The 19,391-nt window shown below is 44.8% G+C and overlaps 1 protein-coding gene across 6 annotated transcripts in view; it reads left to right on the top strand.

Moving 5' to 3' along the window:
* Positions 1–13,497, top strand: part of TMEM40 (transmembrane protein 40) — a 66,625-nt gene extending 53,128 nt beyond the window's left edge. For 2 of the 6 annotated variants that reach the window (XM_019825099.3, XM_019825106.2), the window contains 9 exons: positions 1,862–1,951; positions 3,558–3,611; positions 6,040–6,075; positions 6,442–6,474; positions 6,863–6,910; positions 10,356–10,427; positions 10,516–10,590; positions 11,089–11,151; positions 12,889–13,483. In XM_019825099.3, coding sequence (XP_019680658.2) covers positions 1,862–1,951; positions 3,558–3,611; positions 6,040–6,075; positions 6,442–6,474; positions 6,863–6,910; positions 10,356–10,427; positions 10,516–10,590; positions 11,089–11,151; positions 12,889–12,944 — 527 coding nt within the window. In that variant the 3' untranslated portion in view covers positions 12,945–13,483. Of the gene's footprint in view, positions 1–1,861; positions 1,952–3,557; positions 3,612–6,039; positions 6,076–6,441; positions 6,475–6,862; positions 6,911–10,355; positions 10,428–10,515; positions 10,591–11,088; positions 11,152–11,937; positions 12,550–12,888 lie in introns of those variants that run through there. The other 4 variants (XM_019825102.2, XM_019825105.2, XM_006928995.4 and 1 more) reach the window with 4 other exon arrangements.
* The last annotated feature ends 5,894 nt before the right edge of the window (positions 13,498–19,391 follow it).

The raw sequence follows: 19,391 nt of genomic DNA, 5'->3' as shown, positions 1-19,391 counted from the left end.
TCTGATCTCTGATCCACAAAGGCTGGTCTGCTGCTAGAACTCACACCCTGCCCATGCTTTGGGCTTTGCTGGTGACCATTAGCCCTTTCGACCCCAAGCCTGGCTGGCACTTCACTGTATCCTCAGCCCTCCTCCATACTGGGGACCCTAACTCATAGTCCAGCAGCCAGTACTCCTCTCCCTATATATCTTTTTTAATGCATCCTGTTGCTTTTTAATTAAAACTTTTTATTGTGCAAGATTGCACATAGAAACACTGTAAAAATGTGGAGCATATAAGGAAGTAGAAAGAAGAAGAAAATCACCCTGTGCTCTGTCACCCAGAGATAATCACTGAACACATATTACTGTGTTTCCTTACATTTATTCAGTAAATATTTGTTAAGCACCAACATGTGCCAGGCTCTGGGATGGATACTGGGGTACCAAGTAGCAGCAAACTGTGACTCTTTCTGCCAGGGTTACTTTTTTAAATAATCGAATTAGAGAGCACATATAAAAATTGTCCTCATTTTAGAAAGCATTTAATACTATAATACCTTTTACAAAAAATTATATATTATGAATACATCATAGAGAAAGCTAAAATAATGTTCATTTTTCATGTTGAGGGAGGTTGTCCCTGGACGATAGAATTTGGAATAATGTTTTGTTTCATTTTCTGTGTTGTTTTATATTTTGCAAAACGCAATGAAAAAGTTTTTTTTTTACATTGATTAATATTTATAAAATACAGAAAAGAAGAAAATAGAAGCTAACCAAAATCCCATCTTCTGAGATAAATACTGCCATTGCAATCTTTTTTTTCTTAATTTAGTTTATTTTTTAGAGAGAGAAAGAGGAGCAGAGAGAGAGGGAGAGAAAGAATCTCAAGCAGGCTCCATGCTCAACGCGGAGCCAGACGCAGCGCTCATTCTCAGGACCCTGAGCTCATGACCTGAGTCAAAACCAAGAGTTGGAAGCTCAACCAACTGAGCCACCCAATCACCCCTGCTGTTGTAATCTTGATGTACTTCGTGATGCCTTTTCCTCTGTACCTAGCTGATATCACATATGCACTGATTTTAAAACACAGTTAATCTAGCTTCCTGGAAATTTAAAATTTATCCACGATTAAGCAGGAGCTCTGCAAGGACACTGAGGGACATTCACGCTGCCAGAGCCATTCGGTCATCCTCAGGAAAAGGGAGTCCTCTGGACCTGAAGCCAGGAGCTCCTGGCTCCCAGGCCTGAATTCCTGCAACACTGACTGGTCCAAGTGCTAACAACTCTGTCATTCTTCAAGTCTTGATCAAGCTCCTCCTCCCGGCTGGGCACCCTTAGAACAATAGGGACCCAGGCCTTGTCCTTCAGGAGTTCAAGATGGTTGGAGAGACGAACACCATCACCGCTGGCCCTCATGCCCACTGTGTCAAGCACAGATAGCTGATGCGATCGTAACCCAGATGAGGGAGGGCGACGATGAGCGTGAACTGGGGCAGTTAGAAAAGCCTTCCTACTCCTTAATCTTCAAGATAAAGGAGACAAATGGGAAGGGCCTTCCCAGTGGGAGCAAAGATGATGTGGGGACACAGAGATGACACAGCCCCTGTGCTTATCATAGGATGCCTCAGGTGACCTCATCTTATCTTCATGAAAGCAACAGTGGAAATATTAAATGAGTTGTCCAAGGTCACACAGAAAGTTTGTGGCTGATCTCCTACTCCTCCCTCACCACCGCCCCTCCCCCCCCAAACAGTGCTCTTTCCTCCAGACCACACTCCTCATATAAGCTAAATTCTGAGAACAAACATCAGAACGAATGTATTTCAGGCTCATGCCAGGCTGAGGTTCTCCTAGAGTTTGTGTTTGTTCCTTGCAGGGAGCAGTGATGAGGACCAGCACCCCAGAGTAACTGGAAAACGTCGGCAGAGTCAGGGGGCTGGACACCCCCCCAGGGACAGCTCACCTGGTAGGCGATAAGCCTTGCCATTTCTCCTTTGCCCACCCAGCTCCTGATTGAGTTTCTCAGTGGGAATGAGCATACCTGCGTGAAGATGTTCTTCACAGGGTGCCTGGGTGGCTCAGTCGGTTGAGTGTCTGACTTCAGCTCAGGTCATGATCTTGCTGTCCGTGAGTTCAAGTCCCGCATTGGGCTCTGGGCTGACAGCTCAGGGCCTGGAGCCTGCTGCTGATTCTGTGTCTCCCTCTCTCTCTGCCCCTCCCCCGCTCATGCTCTGTCTCTTACTCTGAAAAATGAATAAATGCTTAAAAAATTTTTTTTAAAGATGTTCCTCACAGACGTGTTTATAGTAAGGCACCAATGGCAAGCAGCCTCGTGTCCAACGACAGCAAAATACACCCTTCCCTGGCTACAGTTCTGTTCTTCATACATCTCTGAAGTGACCAAGAAAGATGCCAAATTATATGACTGGTTTGATCTCATATATACTCTGTAAAAATTCACACATATGTGGCCACAAATAAGACTGGAAGGAAAAATAGCAAAGTGTCAGGAGTGGTTATCTCTGGATATCTTTGGATGGTTAAATTGTGGGTGATTTTTGGCTTTTGCTTTTTTGGCTATAAAAATTATACAGTGAACGTGTTCTATTTTAACAACCAGAAGAAAACTTTTGCAAAAATAAAAAATTTAAATACATTTTGGCCTAAGTGGGTTGTGGGAAGAAAAGAGCATGAGGCGAAGAGTCTGTATTAATGCCTAGTACAGAACCTGGCACACAGAACCTGGGAGATGTTTAATAAATGCTGCCCAGGAAGCTAGAGTTGAGTTCTGGGCTCTATTTCTGAAGATAAAAGTGATTATGAAAAAAAAAAGTGATTATGATTGCAGGTTTTGGTGACAGATCTGGGTTTGAACCCTGGAATTGCCACTTACTGGCCGTGTGACCTTCAGGGAATAATTTAACTTTGTGACCCTCAGTTCCCTTACCCATAAAATGGGGGAAGAAGAGATACTCATACCTTCTTCATTGGATTTCCATAAGGATCTAACAAAGTTTTTTTTTTTTTAAGTTTAGTTTTTTATTTTGAGAGAGCACACAAGCAGGGAAGGGGCAGGGAGAGAACCCCAATCAGGCCCCACACCGTCAGCACAGAGCTCAAGGCAGGGCTGGATCTCATGAACTGTGAGATCATGACCTGAGTGGAAATCAAGAGTTGGATGTTTAACTGACTGAGCCACTCAGTCACCCCAGGGTTCTAACAAAATGTTAAATATAAATATCTAAGTTCTGTGTTGGTACATAGTAAGTGCTCAAAAACTGGCAACTCTGACTATTGACTTTGAAGGAGGCTCAGGTCCTCTCAGATCCTCAGGACCTCTCAGACCCAGGTCCAGGAAGCTGACCACAGTCACCTCTGAGCGTGTGGGGGGAGTCAGACAGCATAAAAGGAAAGTACTTGTGAAGGCTGTCTTGCCTCTTAAAGACTGCCAGGCTCACCCCAGCACAAACAAGGCTTATGTTACTTTTTAAGACTTCAGATGTGTGGGAGATGGAAGCTGTCCTGGGATACTGTGACTGGGAAGAGCTGGCTAAAAGGATGTTTCCACTCAGGTGCTGTGCATGAGGAGCCTGACCTTTTGAAGGACGAGCTTCAGCTCTATGGAGGTAAGTCATCGTCCAGTGGCCTTGGAGAAAAGGGAACTACACAGAGACGTGAGCTCTCTGGACTTGGTGGGACAGAAACAAGATCACGAAGGTGTTTCAATGGGCTGAAAAGTGCTAGGAAAATATAGGAAATATGGCCAGATGAATGGTTAGAACATTGGCGGATGGGGATGGGGGCAAGCATTTTCTACCAGGGGGAGACTGCCCCGGATTCTCTTCTGAACTATAATCTTGACTTGCAGGGCGACCTAGATAAGTCGGCCAATCTTTCTGGGCCTGAGCTTTCCAACCAGCGAAATAGAACATGATTAGCACGCACTATCTTGGAATAGTGGGCTATGTACACATGCATGGGAAAATTAAGGATCTGATCTCTAAATACTTCATGGAATAATCATCTCCAGACATAGTGGTTATTACAGTAAGGAGTTATAAACATGGCACTTTGCTTGGTAGCACTTTGATGCAATGGGGGCAATTTGTAGGAATGAGCCAGTTTGCCAAAAAAGCCTAACAAATGCGTACTGCAGATACGAAAATGAAAACCTGTTTAACTTTGTTTAATCCAACATTTCTATAATCTACATAGTCTCCTAACACCTAATAATAAGGTGTTAGATAATAATTCTAAGAAAGGTAAACAGAATATTTTAATTTCTGCATCAAGATATTACCTGTGTCTTCCTCTGGGTGGTAGCATTGTGGGTAAATAGTTAATACTGTTTTATTTGCTTACCTGAACTCTTTCTTTCTTTGCTTCTTTGTTCCTTCCTTCCTTCCTTCCTTCCTTCCTTCCTTCCTTCCTTCCTTCCTTTCTCTCATTCTTTCTCTTTCACAAAGCCAAGTATTACTTGGTTTAGGAAAATGTTTTTAATTACTCAAGTACTGTGGGAATGGTTTCACTGGGTGTAAAATGAAAGAGAGAGAAACGGTTACATTTACATATATTTAAAAATGTTTTTTTCTCATCATAAAAGTAGTTCATATTCACTGAAAGGTAGATATCACCACAGTTTGTGAATTTGTGAATTACTTTTCCCCCCCAAGACCTAGGAGATTCTAAGTAAATTACACTCCTAGAGTTTCATTAATTGACACTGTTCTTGATATGTTCTCCGTACCCTCAGTACTGACCCCTCAGGTCACCTGCAGATGATGTTTCCTATTTGCATATCAACCTAAAGACCTATTTGCATAAAAACAGTTCAGCATGTTTATTGTTGTGTGCTGAGTGCCCTCTTCTGATGTTTGTGTCCTGAGGCTGACCCAATGAAGAATGGGAAGTGTACAGGTGTGGTGACTACCTGTTGCGGGGGAGGGGGGGGGGGAGGATGCTACAAGGGGTTCTCCCTGCCCTTGAGGGAAAGGATTTGACAGGCTGGGAGAGAGGTCCCCAGGAACTAGAATAAGCACCAAGAAGCAGGATGAATGGGGTGGGTAGGCCACCCTAAACCAGATTAATTGGGGAGGCAGCAGCTTGGGACAAGTACAGAGGGCTCAAATCAGCCTCAGCCGCCCAGACAAGGAGCTCAACACTCAGCAGGGTGTGGGGCCAGAGTTACCAATGTGCAGCCCAGCTTGGTTCCCATGAACTCAGGGCCTGGTGGGGCTGGGCCACATGGCTAGGTGTTGTCATCTGCATCTGTGTAGTCATGAACAGGCAGAGGTTGCACACTGATGCCCACATGTGTGCAGATGTGTTTTATCTAGCTCAAGGAACGTTACTACTACTATTATTATTATTATTATTATTATTATTACATTTCATCAATTATACAACTCCTACTTTTTCACATTTAGATATCTCTAAGGTCAGGATGCATCTGAAAATTGCTGGCAACTTACAATTAAAATTGGCAGTGGTTTTCCTTACATAGTAATATAGAAAATAATGTCATTTCTCACAAATGATGTCTTTGATTCAGTGGAATACAAGAGGTGCCCACCTTTTCTATAATCAAGAAGTTAATGTAGGGGCACCTGGGTGGCTCAGCCGGTTGAGCGTCTGTCTCTTGGTTTCGGCTCATGTCATGATCTCATGGTTCGTGAGTTCGTTCCAGCCTTGCATCGGGCTCTGTGCTGACAGTGTGGAGCCTGCTTGGGATTCTCTCTCTTTGCACCTCCAGTGTGTGCTCTCTCTCTCTCTCTATTAAAATAAAAAAAAAAGTTGATATAAAACTTGGATTTCTGGCCTCTTGTGGGAAATTGGATGACCTGTAACACTGGACAGGCCTTTCTACAGTGGCTTTTGGTGGCTGGTGGGTAGTTGCCCCTCGAGATGGAATAGCCCTCCAGCCTGCTCCAGTCACCTCTCGGCCCACTCAGATCAAATGGAAAGTCTCTGAATGAGATCCATCTGCCCCACAGTATAACTGCTCCCCACCCAGAGGATAATGGATATGTGATCGCTGATTTTCCTTCTGTGTAGGTGTCCCCGGAGAGGTGGTGCCCTCTGGAGAATCAGGTGAGTGTCCAGTTAGGGGATAGGGGTTGTCAGTGCTGATGATGAACAGGTCTGGGCGTGTTGTTTCCCCTGAGAGAGCCAGCTGCTATCAGGGTTCCTGGGTGTGAGTTGGGGACTCCAAAACCACTTGCGGACCCGGGGCTCTGACCTGGGCTCAGTCAGGCAGGGGCCCAGTGCAGATTAGAAAGGGGCTTTAGGCAAGAGGCAAGGGGATTTCAGTCAGCAATCAATAGATAGAAAGATCCCTTGGGGGCTGGAGAATTTGACTCGGGATTTTCAGAGGTGACCTACTTCCTCTGCTAGGGTGGAGGCACCTGTTAAGGGCCCAAGCTAGCCTGGCATTAATGTTGAGTTTCTGATTTCCAGGACTCCGAAGAAGAGGCTCTGACCCAGCAAGTGGTAAATACACAAACTCCAAGAGGAGAGGGGGAGGTGGCCTCCATTCCAGGGGGGTTAGGGCAGGACCAGACAGCCTGAGAGGGTGGGTCAGTCAAACAGGGACTACATCACCAGCCAGAGTGTCACCTTGATTCTGGGAAGGGCTCTCCAAGCTCAGGAGAAAGGAAACAGAATGTAGACTCAGGTTGGGTAGAGGAAGGGGTCAGTGGGGGTCCCAAGGACAGACACACCCCACCTTCACAGCTTTGCCCTGATTGGCCCTGTGGTGAGTGCCCTCTGACCCAGGAAGAGGAACCCAGGAGAGCCGGTCTGAGTGAGGCAGAGAAGAGAACCCCCCCCCCCGGCACCCCTCTTCAAAGTAAACACTCATCTCTCTCTTGTTCCTAAGGAGAAGTGGAAGCCTCTCAGTTAAGAAGACTGAATATAAAGAAAGATGGTAAGTGGGTGCCTAGGTGGCTCAGTCAGTTGGGTGTCTGAATCTTGATCTCGGCTTAGGTCGTAATCTCATGGTTCATGGGACTGAGCCCTGCGTTGTGCTTTGTGCTGACAGTACAGAGCTTGCTTGGAATTCTCTCTCTTCCTCTCTCTTTGCCCCTCCTCCCCCTCAAAATAAAAAAAAAAAAAAAAAAAAAAAAAAAAAAAAAGATGGTAAGGAATTTCGTGTCCCAAAGCTATTTCTACCTGTCTGTCTGGTCCAGATTTCTATGGTTAGAAAGTCCACTGGTGGCCTAGAAAAACAGCGATCACAGCCCACTTCTGTCATGTGTGGTGTTTGCAAACACCTCAGCTTAGAATCATGGCAAGAAGGTGGTATAATGACTCCCATTGTGCAGATGTGGAAGCTAAGACTCAAGGATGGCGTGTGGGCTTTCAGCTAGCCAGTAGCACAATCTAGACTTGAACCCTGGTCCTGTGCTCTTGCTGCTATACACGGAGTCAAGGGAATGATAAATGCCCCCCAGGCCTCTGGTCATGATAGGGAACTAGAGGGGGCAAGGAAGCCCTGAGGTTAGATTAGCCTAGACTCTAGAGAAGGAGTGATAAGAACTGGAAGGAATCCCTTTGCTCTAAGCCTGGAATCTGTGAGGGCTTTAGGGAGAAGGATGAGAAAGGGATGTGAGGCCAACGTGTTTGATTAAACAAATGGAAGTTGTCCTTGAAACATTTAGGGTTGTTGCAAAAGGCCACCTTTAGGGCGTAGGACACCTGGGTGTGAGCCCCTGACTCTGTCTCTGTCCAGCTAAAGGAACCAGGGCTTTAGAACTTTCCTGGGCTATGAAATGTGCCTCACGGGAATAACACTGAGATTCCCAAAGTGCGGGACAGGCATTATACCCAAAAGCAGGAAGGTGATTCCCCTTTCCGCTCTCCTTCCTAGAGCATGGTCTTAGTTTGGAAACCCTGTGTCTTTAATGCCACCCTGTCATTGTCATTGTCCTTCGGACACAGACAGCAGAGCCTCCTCTCATCACAGCCCCTTGACCGAGTCCAGGGCCCTGTGTTCTCTCCCCAGTGCCTGGCAAAGCGCAGGGAGGCCTCACTCCAGAGCACACCTGAACACCGGCCCAAGGCCCAGACCCTAGTCTTGGCTCCTCTCCACATCTGTGTTAGCTAGGAGAACCCTCTAAGCCTGCAATTTCACTTCTGGGCATCGGGCCCACAGAAACACGTGCACAGATTCATGTGTAGTGATGTTTGTGCAGCATCAGTGGTAACAGCAAAAAACACTTCTAGGTTTATCACTGAGGGACCAGTTAACTAAATTGGGTTATGTTTATACCATGGAACACTGTGCAGCCGTCAAAAAGAACAGGGCAGATCTATTATGTTCTAAGATGGAAAGATGGTCCTAATCTATCCATGAGATGAAGAAAGCAAATGATAGAGCAGCAGGTATACAAATTGGTCCTGCTTTTTTAAAAAAATCAAGTATAGTTAACACACGGTGTTGTATTGGTTTCGGATGTACAATATAATGATTCAACAATTCTATACATTTCTCATTGCTCATCACAATAAGTGTGCTCTCAATCTCCTTCACGTATTTTACTTATCCCCTGCCCCCCCCCCCACCTGCCCTCTAGTAACCATCAGTTTGTCCTCTGTATTTAAGGGTCTGTTTTTTTGTTTGTCTCTCTTTTTTCTTTGTTTATATGTTTGTTTTGTTCCTTAAATTCCACATATCAGTGAAATCATATGGTATTTGTCTTTCTCTGACTGACTTATTTCACCTAGCATCATTCCCTCTAAGTCCATTCAGGTCCTTGGCTGAGTAACACGCATATCCACTCAACTCTCAATGGATACTTGGGCTGCTTCTATAATTTGGCTATTGTAGGCAATGCTGCTATAAACATCAGGGTGCATATATCTATTTGAATTAGTGTTTTCTTTTTCTTTGAGTAAATACAGTAGTGGATTTACTGGATTGTATAGTAATTCTATTTTTAATTTTTTTAAGAAACCCCGTATTGGTTTTCTACAGAGGCTGCACCAGTTTGCATTCCCACCAACAGTACACAAGGGTTCCTTTTTCTTCACATCTTTGCCAACACTTTTTATTTCTTGTCTCTTTTACTTTAGCTATTCTGACAGGTGTAAAGTGAACTCTCATTGTGGTTTTCATTTGCATTTCCCTGACAATTAGTGATATTGAGCATCCTTTCATGGTGTCGGTTGGCCATTTGGATGCTTTCTTCAGAAAAATGTCTGTTCACGTCTTCTATCCATTTTTTAATTGGATGATGATGATAATGATAATGATGACGATGACGATGATGATGATGAAGACGATTGTTGTCGGTGTTGAGTTGTGTGAGTCCTTTGTATATTTTGGATACCAACCCCTTATCAGATATGTCATTTGCAAATATCTTCTCCCATTCACTATGTTGCCTTTTTGTTTTGTTGATGGTTTCCTTCACTGTGCAGAAGTTTTTATTTTGGTATAACCTCATTTGTTTAATTTTGCCTTTGGGTCTCTTGCCTCAGGAGACCTATCTCTAAAGAAGCTGCTATGGCTGATGTCAAAGAAATTACTGTCTATGTTTTCTTCTGGGGATTTTATGGTTTCCTGTCTCACATTTAGGTCTTTAATCGATTTTGAATTTACTTTTGTGTATGATGTAAGAAAGTGATCCAGTTTTATTCCTTTGCTGTCCAGTTTCCCCGACACCATTTGTTAAAGAGACCGTCTTTTTTCCATTGCATATTCTTGCCTCCTTTGTTGAAGATTAATTGACCAGAAAAGCATGGCTTTATTTTTGGACTCTCTGTCCTGTTCCACTGATCTATGTGTCTATTTTTATGCTAATACCACACTGTTTTGATTACTACAGCTTTGTAGTATATCTTAAAATCTGGTATTGTGATACTTCCCTGGTTTGGTTTTTTTAAATATGTATATATACATGCCTGGAAAGGCTTTCACAATCACTGCTTGCTTTTAAGGAGGGGAATTTTATAAAATTTTGTAAAAAAATGCATTTTTTTACAATTGCATTTAATGCTCATTTGACAAATACAGTATGGCAGCTCTATATGCCTGGCAGTGCTTTATTCTCTGAGCAAAATCCCTGCCCCAGCATCCTACTGAGGAGGACAGACAAAATAAATCTATTTTGTATTTATTCTTTGTTTTTTTTTTTTTTTGAGAATAAGTGTGGAAATAAAAATATAACAAGTTGAGCGGTGTCAGTGTTAGAAAAATAATAAAATGAGATAAAGCCTGGAAAGGAGTGGGATTTGGGGTGCTGTTTTAGTTGGGCTGGTCAGGAGCCGCATCTCTGACTAAAGTCACTTTGGAGCAGAGACAAGAATACTTTTAGTAACTATAAAAAAGAGAAAGAAGCAAATAGTAATATCCACCTCTGCCTTTACAGATGAGTTTTTCCATTTTGTCCTGCTCTGCTTTGCCATTGGGACCTTGCTGGTGTGTTATCACTATTATGCAGGTGAGGGCCATGGGAACAGGGACAGGGTGGGGGGATAGGAGGGACCAGACCTGCAGGCTGACCATTCTCTTCCTCGCTGCCCTTGCAGACTGGTTCATGTCCCTTGGGGTCGGCCTACTCACCTTCGCCTCCCTGGAGACCGTTGGCATCTACTTTGGGCTGGGTAAGTCCCCCCAGCCCCCAGAGACTCTTTAGGGTGGTGGCTGGACTGCCACGGACGCTCGCCAAGGGCCAGAAAGCCACAACCTAAACATTTTTTAAAGATTTCCTTATGCTCGTGTTTTCTTCCTGACCACTTTCAAGGTCAATGTGAGGTCATTGGCAAAACCTCATGGAAAAAATGGGCAGCTCCACAAAAATGCAACAAAAACAGTTTAAAGTGGCAAACAAACAGAATTAGCCAGATATGGAAAACAAGGCAGTTCGTGGAGTTGGGTACTGAATCCACCGAGTTTCCTGGCACTGTTATTGCTGTTTGAGGTCATTGTTTTTAATAATAATAACTCCGGTACTATTATCTAAGCTTAACCTGCTGCCTGAAATTCCACCATTAATCCTTGTTTGTGTGGGGTAGGCCTTTGTCCGAGGGTAGGTGAGGGCTGACCCTGCGTCCCTTGCTGGGGCACAAAGCTCACGTTCCTTTCTCTTTGTTTGTGAGCAGTGTACCGGATCCACAGCGTCCTACACGGCTTCATCCCCCTCCTTCAGAAGCTTAGGCTGATGGGTAATGTTTACATTCTTCATATGTTCACCTCCTTCCTCCGGATCAGGGTCTTTGGTTGCAAATAAGGCTTAGCATACAGGAAACAACAGCACAGGGCCTGGAGTCAGGGGCCGGGGTTCAAGTCCTGCCTCTGCCGATCTACCAGCTCTGGGGCCCAGGATTGTCTTTTACCCTCAGTTTCCTCCACCGGGCCGTGGGTGTAATAATACCCACTGTGCAAGTATGTTGTGCAAACTGTGGGAGGAATGGAAGCAAAACACCTGAAGGGTGGACTACAGTAGAAAAGTGAAGGGCATCTGGACATTTCTCCTTTCTCAGAGAACTTTACACTAAACCAAACACTATCTTCACCATGATGTTATCTGCCTACTGGGCGTACTTCAGTCATGTTGCACTTGACTGATGAGGAACCTGAGGCCCAGAGAGGTAGAGTGACTTGGCGAGATCACACAGCTAGTGTGGCTGGGCTGGGTTAAAGGAGATCCTCTTTCTTTCTTTCTTTCTTTCTTTCTTTCTTTCTTTCTTTCTTTCTTTCTTTCTTTCTTCCTGACAAGCAGCTCTTTGCTTACCATCACATCTTAAAACTGAGAGACCCCAGGGGGCTGTGTGTCTCTGCACCGGGGATATCTGTCTCCTGTAACCCATTTAATTCCTGGAAACCTGTGCCTTCTAGGGTGAATGCATTATCCCAACTGTGAGAGATATTTGGGCATCTGGGGGTGATGGTAGAAATGAGGCCTTGCTGCCTTCAGAATCCCAGGCTATCCTGCGGGCTTTGCTTTCCAGGGTTCAGGAAGACCGACTGAGGCCGAGGCAGGGCCGACAGCCAGGCTGAGCCCCACCATGATGGCCACTGCATCTCCCGAGTGCACAAGGACAGAGCCACGTTCTGGGAGACACGCGGGCGGGCTAGGCTAGAGCAATAAAGAGAGCTCTTTTCCTTCCATGTAGTCTGAACGTTGGCACCGGCCCAGGCCTAAGTATCATTCGGGCAGCACTGGCATGCAATCCAGCTGCCAGGATGACATGCAGAGGGAAGGTGCCAGGCCTATCTCCTCCAAGTTACCTGGATCAAGCAGGAGGATTCTAGGATGTCACTGTTCTCAGGAGACAGTAGGAGACCCCTGGGCCCTACAAGCTGTAATCTGTGTGGGCTCCAGATTTCTCTAGAGTCCCTAGGCCATCCAGGTGGGCTCTTCATCTTTTGAATCATCGAGGAAAGACAGACAGCCCACTGACATAAGGCAGAAAACCATCATGCCAGGCCCCCAGGTGAACCTGATACAGGTGAGATGTTGGGGACTAAAACCACAGCACCTTGTCTCAGCCCCATCACCTAGCACCGGCCCCGCTGCCTTGGATTCCATCAAGATTCAAATAAACATTTTCTTCCCTGGACTAAAAAGAATCAGCTAAATGTTCCTTCAGGTTTCTTGAGCGTGAGAACACACTGGGAGTCTCCTTTGACCCCATCTAGTTTGGAAGGGCACCTTGTCTACTGGATAAGGTGTAAAAGGGAATAACTGTAAAGTCCCTTGATGGCACAAGTTCAGAAACAGGGTTTTACAAACATTCCTATCCAAAGATCTGGGGCTGTTAGGTACTCTCAGCCCAACAAATACCAAAGCAGTAAAATAGGAGCACACATACACAAAAATCTGTTGCAAACTTGGGTTTTGTAAATGGAGGTACAGAGTCTAGATTGAAGGAGGTGACAGTAGATCCTACTTTACACAGCTAGTCCACACCAACAGCATGTATTCAGATCTGGATTCACATGTCAAGAGCAATAGTGACAAGCTAGAGAACACCCAGAAGAAACCAGAGTGAGAAAATAAAGAACGACCGAAGAAATGAGAACTCTTCAACTTGCAGAAGAGGAAAGTGGGACCTTCACTGAGCTCACAGACTCTTGGAGCTCAAGTATTTTCTCAAGTGTTTTTGATGGTCCAGGTACAGTCACATATGTTATCTGGTTTAATTCTCATAGCAGCTTTGAGAGGTGTCAATCATCCTCATTTTGCAGATGGCGAAACAGAGACTCAAAGAGGTTTAGTAACTTGGTCGAGTTCCTACAGTAAGTGGCGGAGCCGTGATTCGAACCCAAGCCTGTGTTCTCCTTACTCCGAGCTTCCTTACAAAGTGTGGCTAGTCTCGGCCCCCACCCCAGGCACAGCAGCCCTGAGGCTGCTGCAGTTTTTCCCAGTGTTTCCCAAACTTTGGGATTTCTCAAAGTTAGAGAATATTTTTTACGAAGTGACAGGAGGGGGGCGCCTGGCTGGCTCAGTCCGGGGAGTGTGGGACTCTTGATCTTAGGGTTGTGAGTTCTAGCCCTGTGTTGGGTGTAGAGATTACTTAGAAATAAAACCTTTAGGGGTGCCTGGGTGGATCAGTCGGTTAAGTGTGTGACTCTTAATTTCGGCTCAGGTCACGATCTCATGGTTCATGAATTTGAGCCCTGCATCCGGCTCTCTGCTGTCAGCACAGAGCCCATTTTGGATCCTCTGTCCTCTTCTCTCACTGCCTCTCCCCCACTTGCTATCTCCCCCCCTCTCTCTCTCTCTCCCTATCTCTCTCTCTCTCTCCCTCTCTCTCTCTCTCTCAAAAATAAACATTAAAAACAATCTTTAAAAAAAAGAAAATCTGGGGCACCTGGGTGGCTCCGTCGGTTGAGCGTCTGACTTCAGCTCAGGTCATGATCTCACAGTCTGTGAGTTCAAGCCCCGCGTTGGGCTCTGTGCTGACAGCTCAGAGCCGGGAGTCTGCTTCAGATTTTGTGTCTCCCTCTCTCTTTGACCCTCCCCTGCTCATGCTCTGTCTCTCTCTGTCTCAAAAATAAATAAAAACATTTAAAAAAAAAAAAGGAAAATCTTAAAAAAATAATTAACTAAAATAAAAAGTGGGAAGAGGGCTGCCAACTCTCCCTTGATAACTGAGGATAATAAAAACAACAAAAAACATCAACTTTCAACATCATTTTGTGAAAGAAACAATAGTTTTACACCAAAAAAGCAGGGAAATTATCATCAGAAGCAAAATAAGGTTTTAAATGAATAAATGGTGCTTTATGAAAATGGTACTGTATGAAAATGCCCTTTTTCCTCAAATCACTGTGGTTTGGTAAAAAATCTTCTTTGGGAAACCATGAAACTAGAGAATTAAATTCCTGAGGACTTGTACATCCTTTTTTTTCTACTCGTGTTCTAAGACACCTCTCTCAATGAAGCTTAAGGCATTATTTCAGAAGAATAGTGACCCACAGGTAGGGAATGTTCTTTTAAAAAATTTTTTTGTAATGTTTACTTATTTTCGAGAGAGAGACAGACAGACAGAGCATGAGCAGGGGACGGGCAGAGAGAGAGAAGGAGACACAGAATCCATAGCAGGCTCCAGGCTCCGAGCTGTCAGCACAGAGCCCGACGCGGGGCTCAAACTCACGAGCTGAAGTTGGATGCTTAACCAACTGAGCCACGCAGGCGCCCCTGGGAATGTTCTTGATAGTCACAACTGTGTTGTCTCTCGACATTCAGCTCTGAGCCTGACCCTGACATGGACACCCATGACATAGTCTTCCCCCTTTACTCCTCTTTTTCAAGGCTGTTTGGTTGTCCTGGATCCATGCAAGTTTTAGGAGCAGCTTGTCCAGTTCTGCAAAGAAGCCAGTAGGAATTCTAATAGGGTCGCAATTGCATCTGTAGATAAATTTTAAAAGCCTGGTGCTTCTTTTTTAGTCATTTATTACCTCTTTAACATTTATATTAGAAAAAAAACATTACCCCAAATCCCAGCGCCCAAAATCAACCACGGTTGATGTTTGGGTGTGTTTCCCATAAGCCTTTAGTGCACGAGTAATTTATTTTTACTTTGGGCCCTTTTCTCTTGCACTTATAATAAGGATTTTTCCATTATATGATAAAGATATTTCCATATGCATCTTTTCCAGCCACTGTGCTTTTCATGCTTTGCATGATAATCCCTTTGTATCTAGGTAATAATATCAATAGCTACCATCTGTTCAGCACTTCTTACCTGCTGAGTATGGAGCTAACTACTTCATGTATATCACATCATTTAATCTTCTTGGAAACCCCATGAGGTAGCGTCTCCATTTTATTATTTTTTTTATTAAAAAATTTTTTTTAACATTTATTTTTGAGAGAGAGACAGAGTGGGAGTGGGAGAGGGGCAGAGAGAGAGGGAGACACAGAATCCAAAGCAGGCTCCAGGCTCTGAGCTGTCAGCACAGAGCCTGACACAGGGTTCCAACCCACGAACCACGAGATCATGACCTGAGCTGAAGTCAGATGCTTAACCAACTGAGCCACCAAGGCACCCCCAGGATTTCCATTTAAGAGATGAGGAGAATGAAAAATGGTTTGTGAGGTTTTGATTTCAGGCATTTGTGTACAACTTAACTTGCTTCTAAAGAGAGTCTGCAGGGGCGCCTGGGTGGCGCAGTCGGTTAAGCGTCCGACTTCAGCCAGGTCACGATCTCGCGGTCCGCGAGTTCGAGCCCGGCGTCAGGCTCTGGGCTGATGGCTCAGAGCCTGGAGCCTGTTTCCGATTCTGTGTCTCCCTCTCTCTCTGCCCCTCCCCCATTCATGCTCTGTCTCTCTCTGTCCCAAAAAAAATAAACGTTGAAAAAAAAATTAAAAAAAAATAAAAGAGAGTCTGCAATGTACAAGTCAGGTATTTATCAAATGTACAAATACGACACAACTTTTCGTGATAGAAATATGAACTTACTGACTTGAGGATGGTGTGGTTATAGCCTCATTTTATGAGGAGGTTGGGTCTTTGTGGCTGGCTCTGGCACTGCCTGGCTGTGATTTTGGTCAAGACCTTCTCTGTCCCGGCCTCAGTGTCCTCAACTGTGAAATGGGGATCGCGGCAGTGCCCACCTCACGGTGTTGTGGCAAAGACTACATGAGATAATTGCATAAGATCTTTTTTTTTTTTTTTTTTAAAGAATCATCCATGGGGTGCTTGGCAGGCTCAGTTGGAAGATCATGTGACTCTTGATTTTGGAGTCATGAGTTTGAGCCCCACGTTGGGTGTAGAGATTACTTAAATAAATAAAACTTTAAAAAAATCATCCATAAAGGATTGTTATTTGTTGCCTAGTTTTATGTCTCATATATTATAATAATTACTTTATTAAAACCCCATGATTTTTAAAAATCATAACGTTTTATTAAAACCCAACTCTCGGGTCGCCAGGGTGGCTCAGTTGGTTAAGCATCTGGCTTCGGCTCAGGTCATGATCTCACAGTTCATGAGTTTGAGCCCCACATCAGGCTTGCTGCTGACAGCACAGAGTCTGCTTCAGATCCTCTGTCCCCCTCTCTTCCCCTCCCCTGCTCTCTCTCTGTTTCTCTCTCAAAACTAAAATAAACTTAAAAATGTGTTTTAATTAAAAAAAAAAAAACAACTCTTGATCTTGGCTCAGGTCTTGATCTTACGGTTTGTGAGTTCAAGCCCATGTCAGGTTCCTTGCTGACAGAGCTGAGCCTGCTTGGGATTCTGTCTCTCCCCTGCTCTTGCTCTCTCTCAAAATAAATAAATAAACTTAAAAAAAAAACAAACCTTGTAATTGGAGGTTTTTTCAGGTTTATATTATTTTATTTGAAGGCAGTCCTTTGTTTGTTTGTTTTTGCTTTTGTTTTTATTATTCAAGTATAGTTGATGCATAAAGTCTTCTACACAGTCTCTGGCACAGAGTAGGTTCTCAATAAGAACATCTTATTGGAAAGTCGTTGATCAGAGCAGGGCCTACATCAGATCTCTTAAGTCAGGCAGGCCAAGTCAGCCAGATGTAGAAAAATGGGAAATTGGGGTGAGGCAACCACGAAAGCTGATACCTGACCAAAGGGGTCAGCTGCTGTCCAGCTTCACCCAGGCAGGAACAGCAGCTAAGTGGTACCAGCCAGAGCCAGTCAGGAAAATGGAACCACACCAGGTGTTTCAATAGAGAGATCTAATATAGGGGATATGTTAAACAGGCACAGGTGGATTGAAAAGGCAAAAGGGGCCACTGAGGTATCACAGAGCCTAAGAGAGAGAAATAGGTAACGCCTAGGACTGGAGAACAAAAGAAACAGGTTTGAGATTTACAACCAAGAAGCTCAGGAGAGGGCCCCACAGAGCTGTGTCCCAGACCTCTAAGGAAGGGGCACTGCCTGGTAGGGCTGGTGTCCCTCAGGAGGCCTGATGAGGCTGGTTCAGGACCAGTGATGTCTGACCTCCAATCTCTGAACAGAAGCCAGATGTTTTTTGTTGGCAACTAATTTTTTAAAATTTCAAATTCTACTGTGGAAAAATGGCTCCTCAAAAAAATTAAAAGTAGGGGCGCCTGGGTGGCTCACTCGGTTGGGCATCCAACTTCAGCTCAGGTCATAATCTCATGGTTCATGAGTTCAAGCCCCGCATTGGGCTCTGTGCTGACAGCTCAGAGCCTGGAGCCCGCTTCGGATTCTGTGTCTCCCCCTCTCTCTGTTCTTCCCCCACTCACAGTCTGTCTCTCTCTCTCAAAAATAAATAAAGATTTTAAAAAAATAAAAAATAAATGTCAGTATTTCTTTAAAAAAATTAAAAGTAGAATTACCATGCAATCCAGCAATCCACTTCTGGGCACACACCTCGAAGGATTGAAAGCAGGGATTCAAAGAGATATTTGCGCGTTCTGTTCATAGCATTATTCACAATTCTAAAAGGTAGAAGCAACCCAAGTGTCCATCAGTGGATGAATGAATGAACAAAATGTGGTCTCTCCATAAATGGAATATTCTTCAGCCTTAAAAAGGGAGGAAATTCTGACACGTGCTACGACATGGATGAACCTGCAGGGCATTACGCTAAGTGAAATAAACCAGTCATAAAAGGACAAATATTGTATGATTCCACTTATATGAGGTCCCTAGAGTAGTCAGATTTATAGGGACAGAAAGTAGAAAGGCCAGAGTCAGGGGCTGGCTGGGCGGGGGGAGTTGGGAATGGAAAGTTCATGTTTGATGGGTACAGTGTCACTTGGGAATGACGAATAAGTTCTGGAATGGTTGGTGGTGATGTTTGCACAACAATGCAAAAAGTACTTGATGTCACTGAATGTGTACACTTAAAAATGGTTAAGATGTAAATTTTATGTTACGTGTATTTTACCACAATTTTTTAAAATTCAAATTATTTGTGGCCAAACAAAGCTGGATCTGGCCTGCAGGCCATCTGCGTTGGGGGGGCTCTCCATAGTGTTAAGCTGGAGGTGCACACGGAGTGGGACCAGAGCAAGAACAAGGATACAATCATTTCTGCTCTGCTTTCCAATTTGTCCCCACAGTACAGTTGGGGACATGAGTTCAATTCTAGTTCTGCTGCTGGTAATTTTGGCCTCTCTGGCCCCAGGTGTCAAAGGAGGGGCTCAGGTGGGTCATGCCCTGGGAGAAAGCCCCCCCACTCTCTGGATCTCAGGGCGGGGGCTCTGTCTGCCCTAGCGTGTTGCCCTGCCCCAGGGACCCCAGCCCCCAGCATAGCTTTTGGAACTTCTCATTGCCCCTCTGCTCAGCTAGAGCTCAAGGCCAGGGCCAGCCCAGGGTCTGATTACACCTCAGGCGTCAAGCAGTTTCCCAGTGCAATGTGTGGTCTAAAAATAAAGCACTAAACCCTAAGCCCAGGAAGGCAGGATTGCAAGTGGAGGAGGGAGGGAGAAAGCACTTGGATCAGTGTGGAATTCGATCTCTGTCGCCCTGGATTCTGTGCGGTGCATTTCTGTTGTAACCACTGGAGAGAACATGGAGTTATGAGGATATTTTGAGGCCATTACAAGCCAGCTTGCTCTGGGAAGATAGGAGAGAAGCCAGAGAGGACTGTGGTAGTTGTTTGTCCCTTTCTTCTGACACAACCACAGGAATCCTTCGTCTACTCCAGAGGACATGGGCCTGGACCAGAGATAGAGCCAGGGATGCTGCTGACTGAACCTGGGGAGCTGGGGAAAGGACTTAACACTGAGCTAGGCTTTGATGGGAGAGATGTAGGGAAGGGCCTTCCAGGCAGAGGGCAGAGTGTGGGCAAGGGCATAGGGGAATTAAAGAGGGTACATGTGTCCGAAGAAACAAGTAGTCAGTCCAGTGTGCTTGAGGCATATAGACTGTGCATAAGAGTGAGGATTAGTGGGGCAACAGAGCACATAAGGTAAATTGTCCCTTTCCTCCCAGCAGGACTTTGAGAGCCAGGATAAGGATTTAGCC

Source organism: Felis catus, chromosome A2 (assembly GCF_018350175.1).
Source record: "Felis catus isolate Fca126 chromosome A2, F.catus_Fca126_mat1.0, whole genome shotgun sequence".
Lineage (NCBI taxonomy): Eukaryota > Metazoa > Chordata > Mammalia > Carnivora > Felidae > Felis > Felis catus.
The sequence above is the reverse complement of the archived record's forward strand: the minus strand, read 5'-3'. Positions and strand labels throughout refer to the sequence as shown.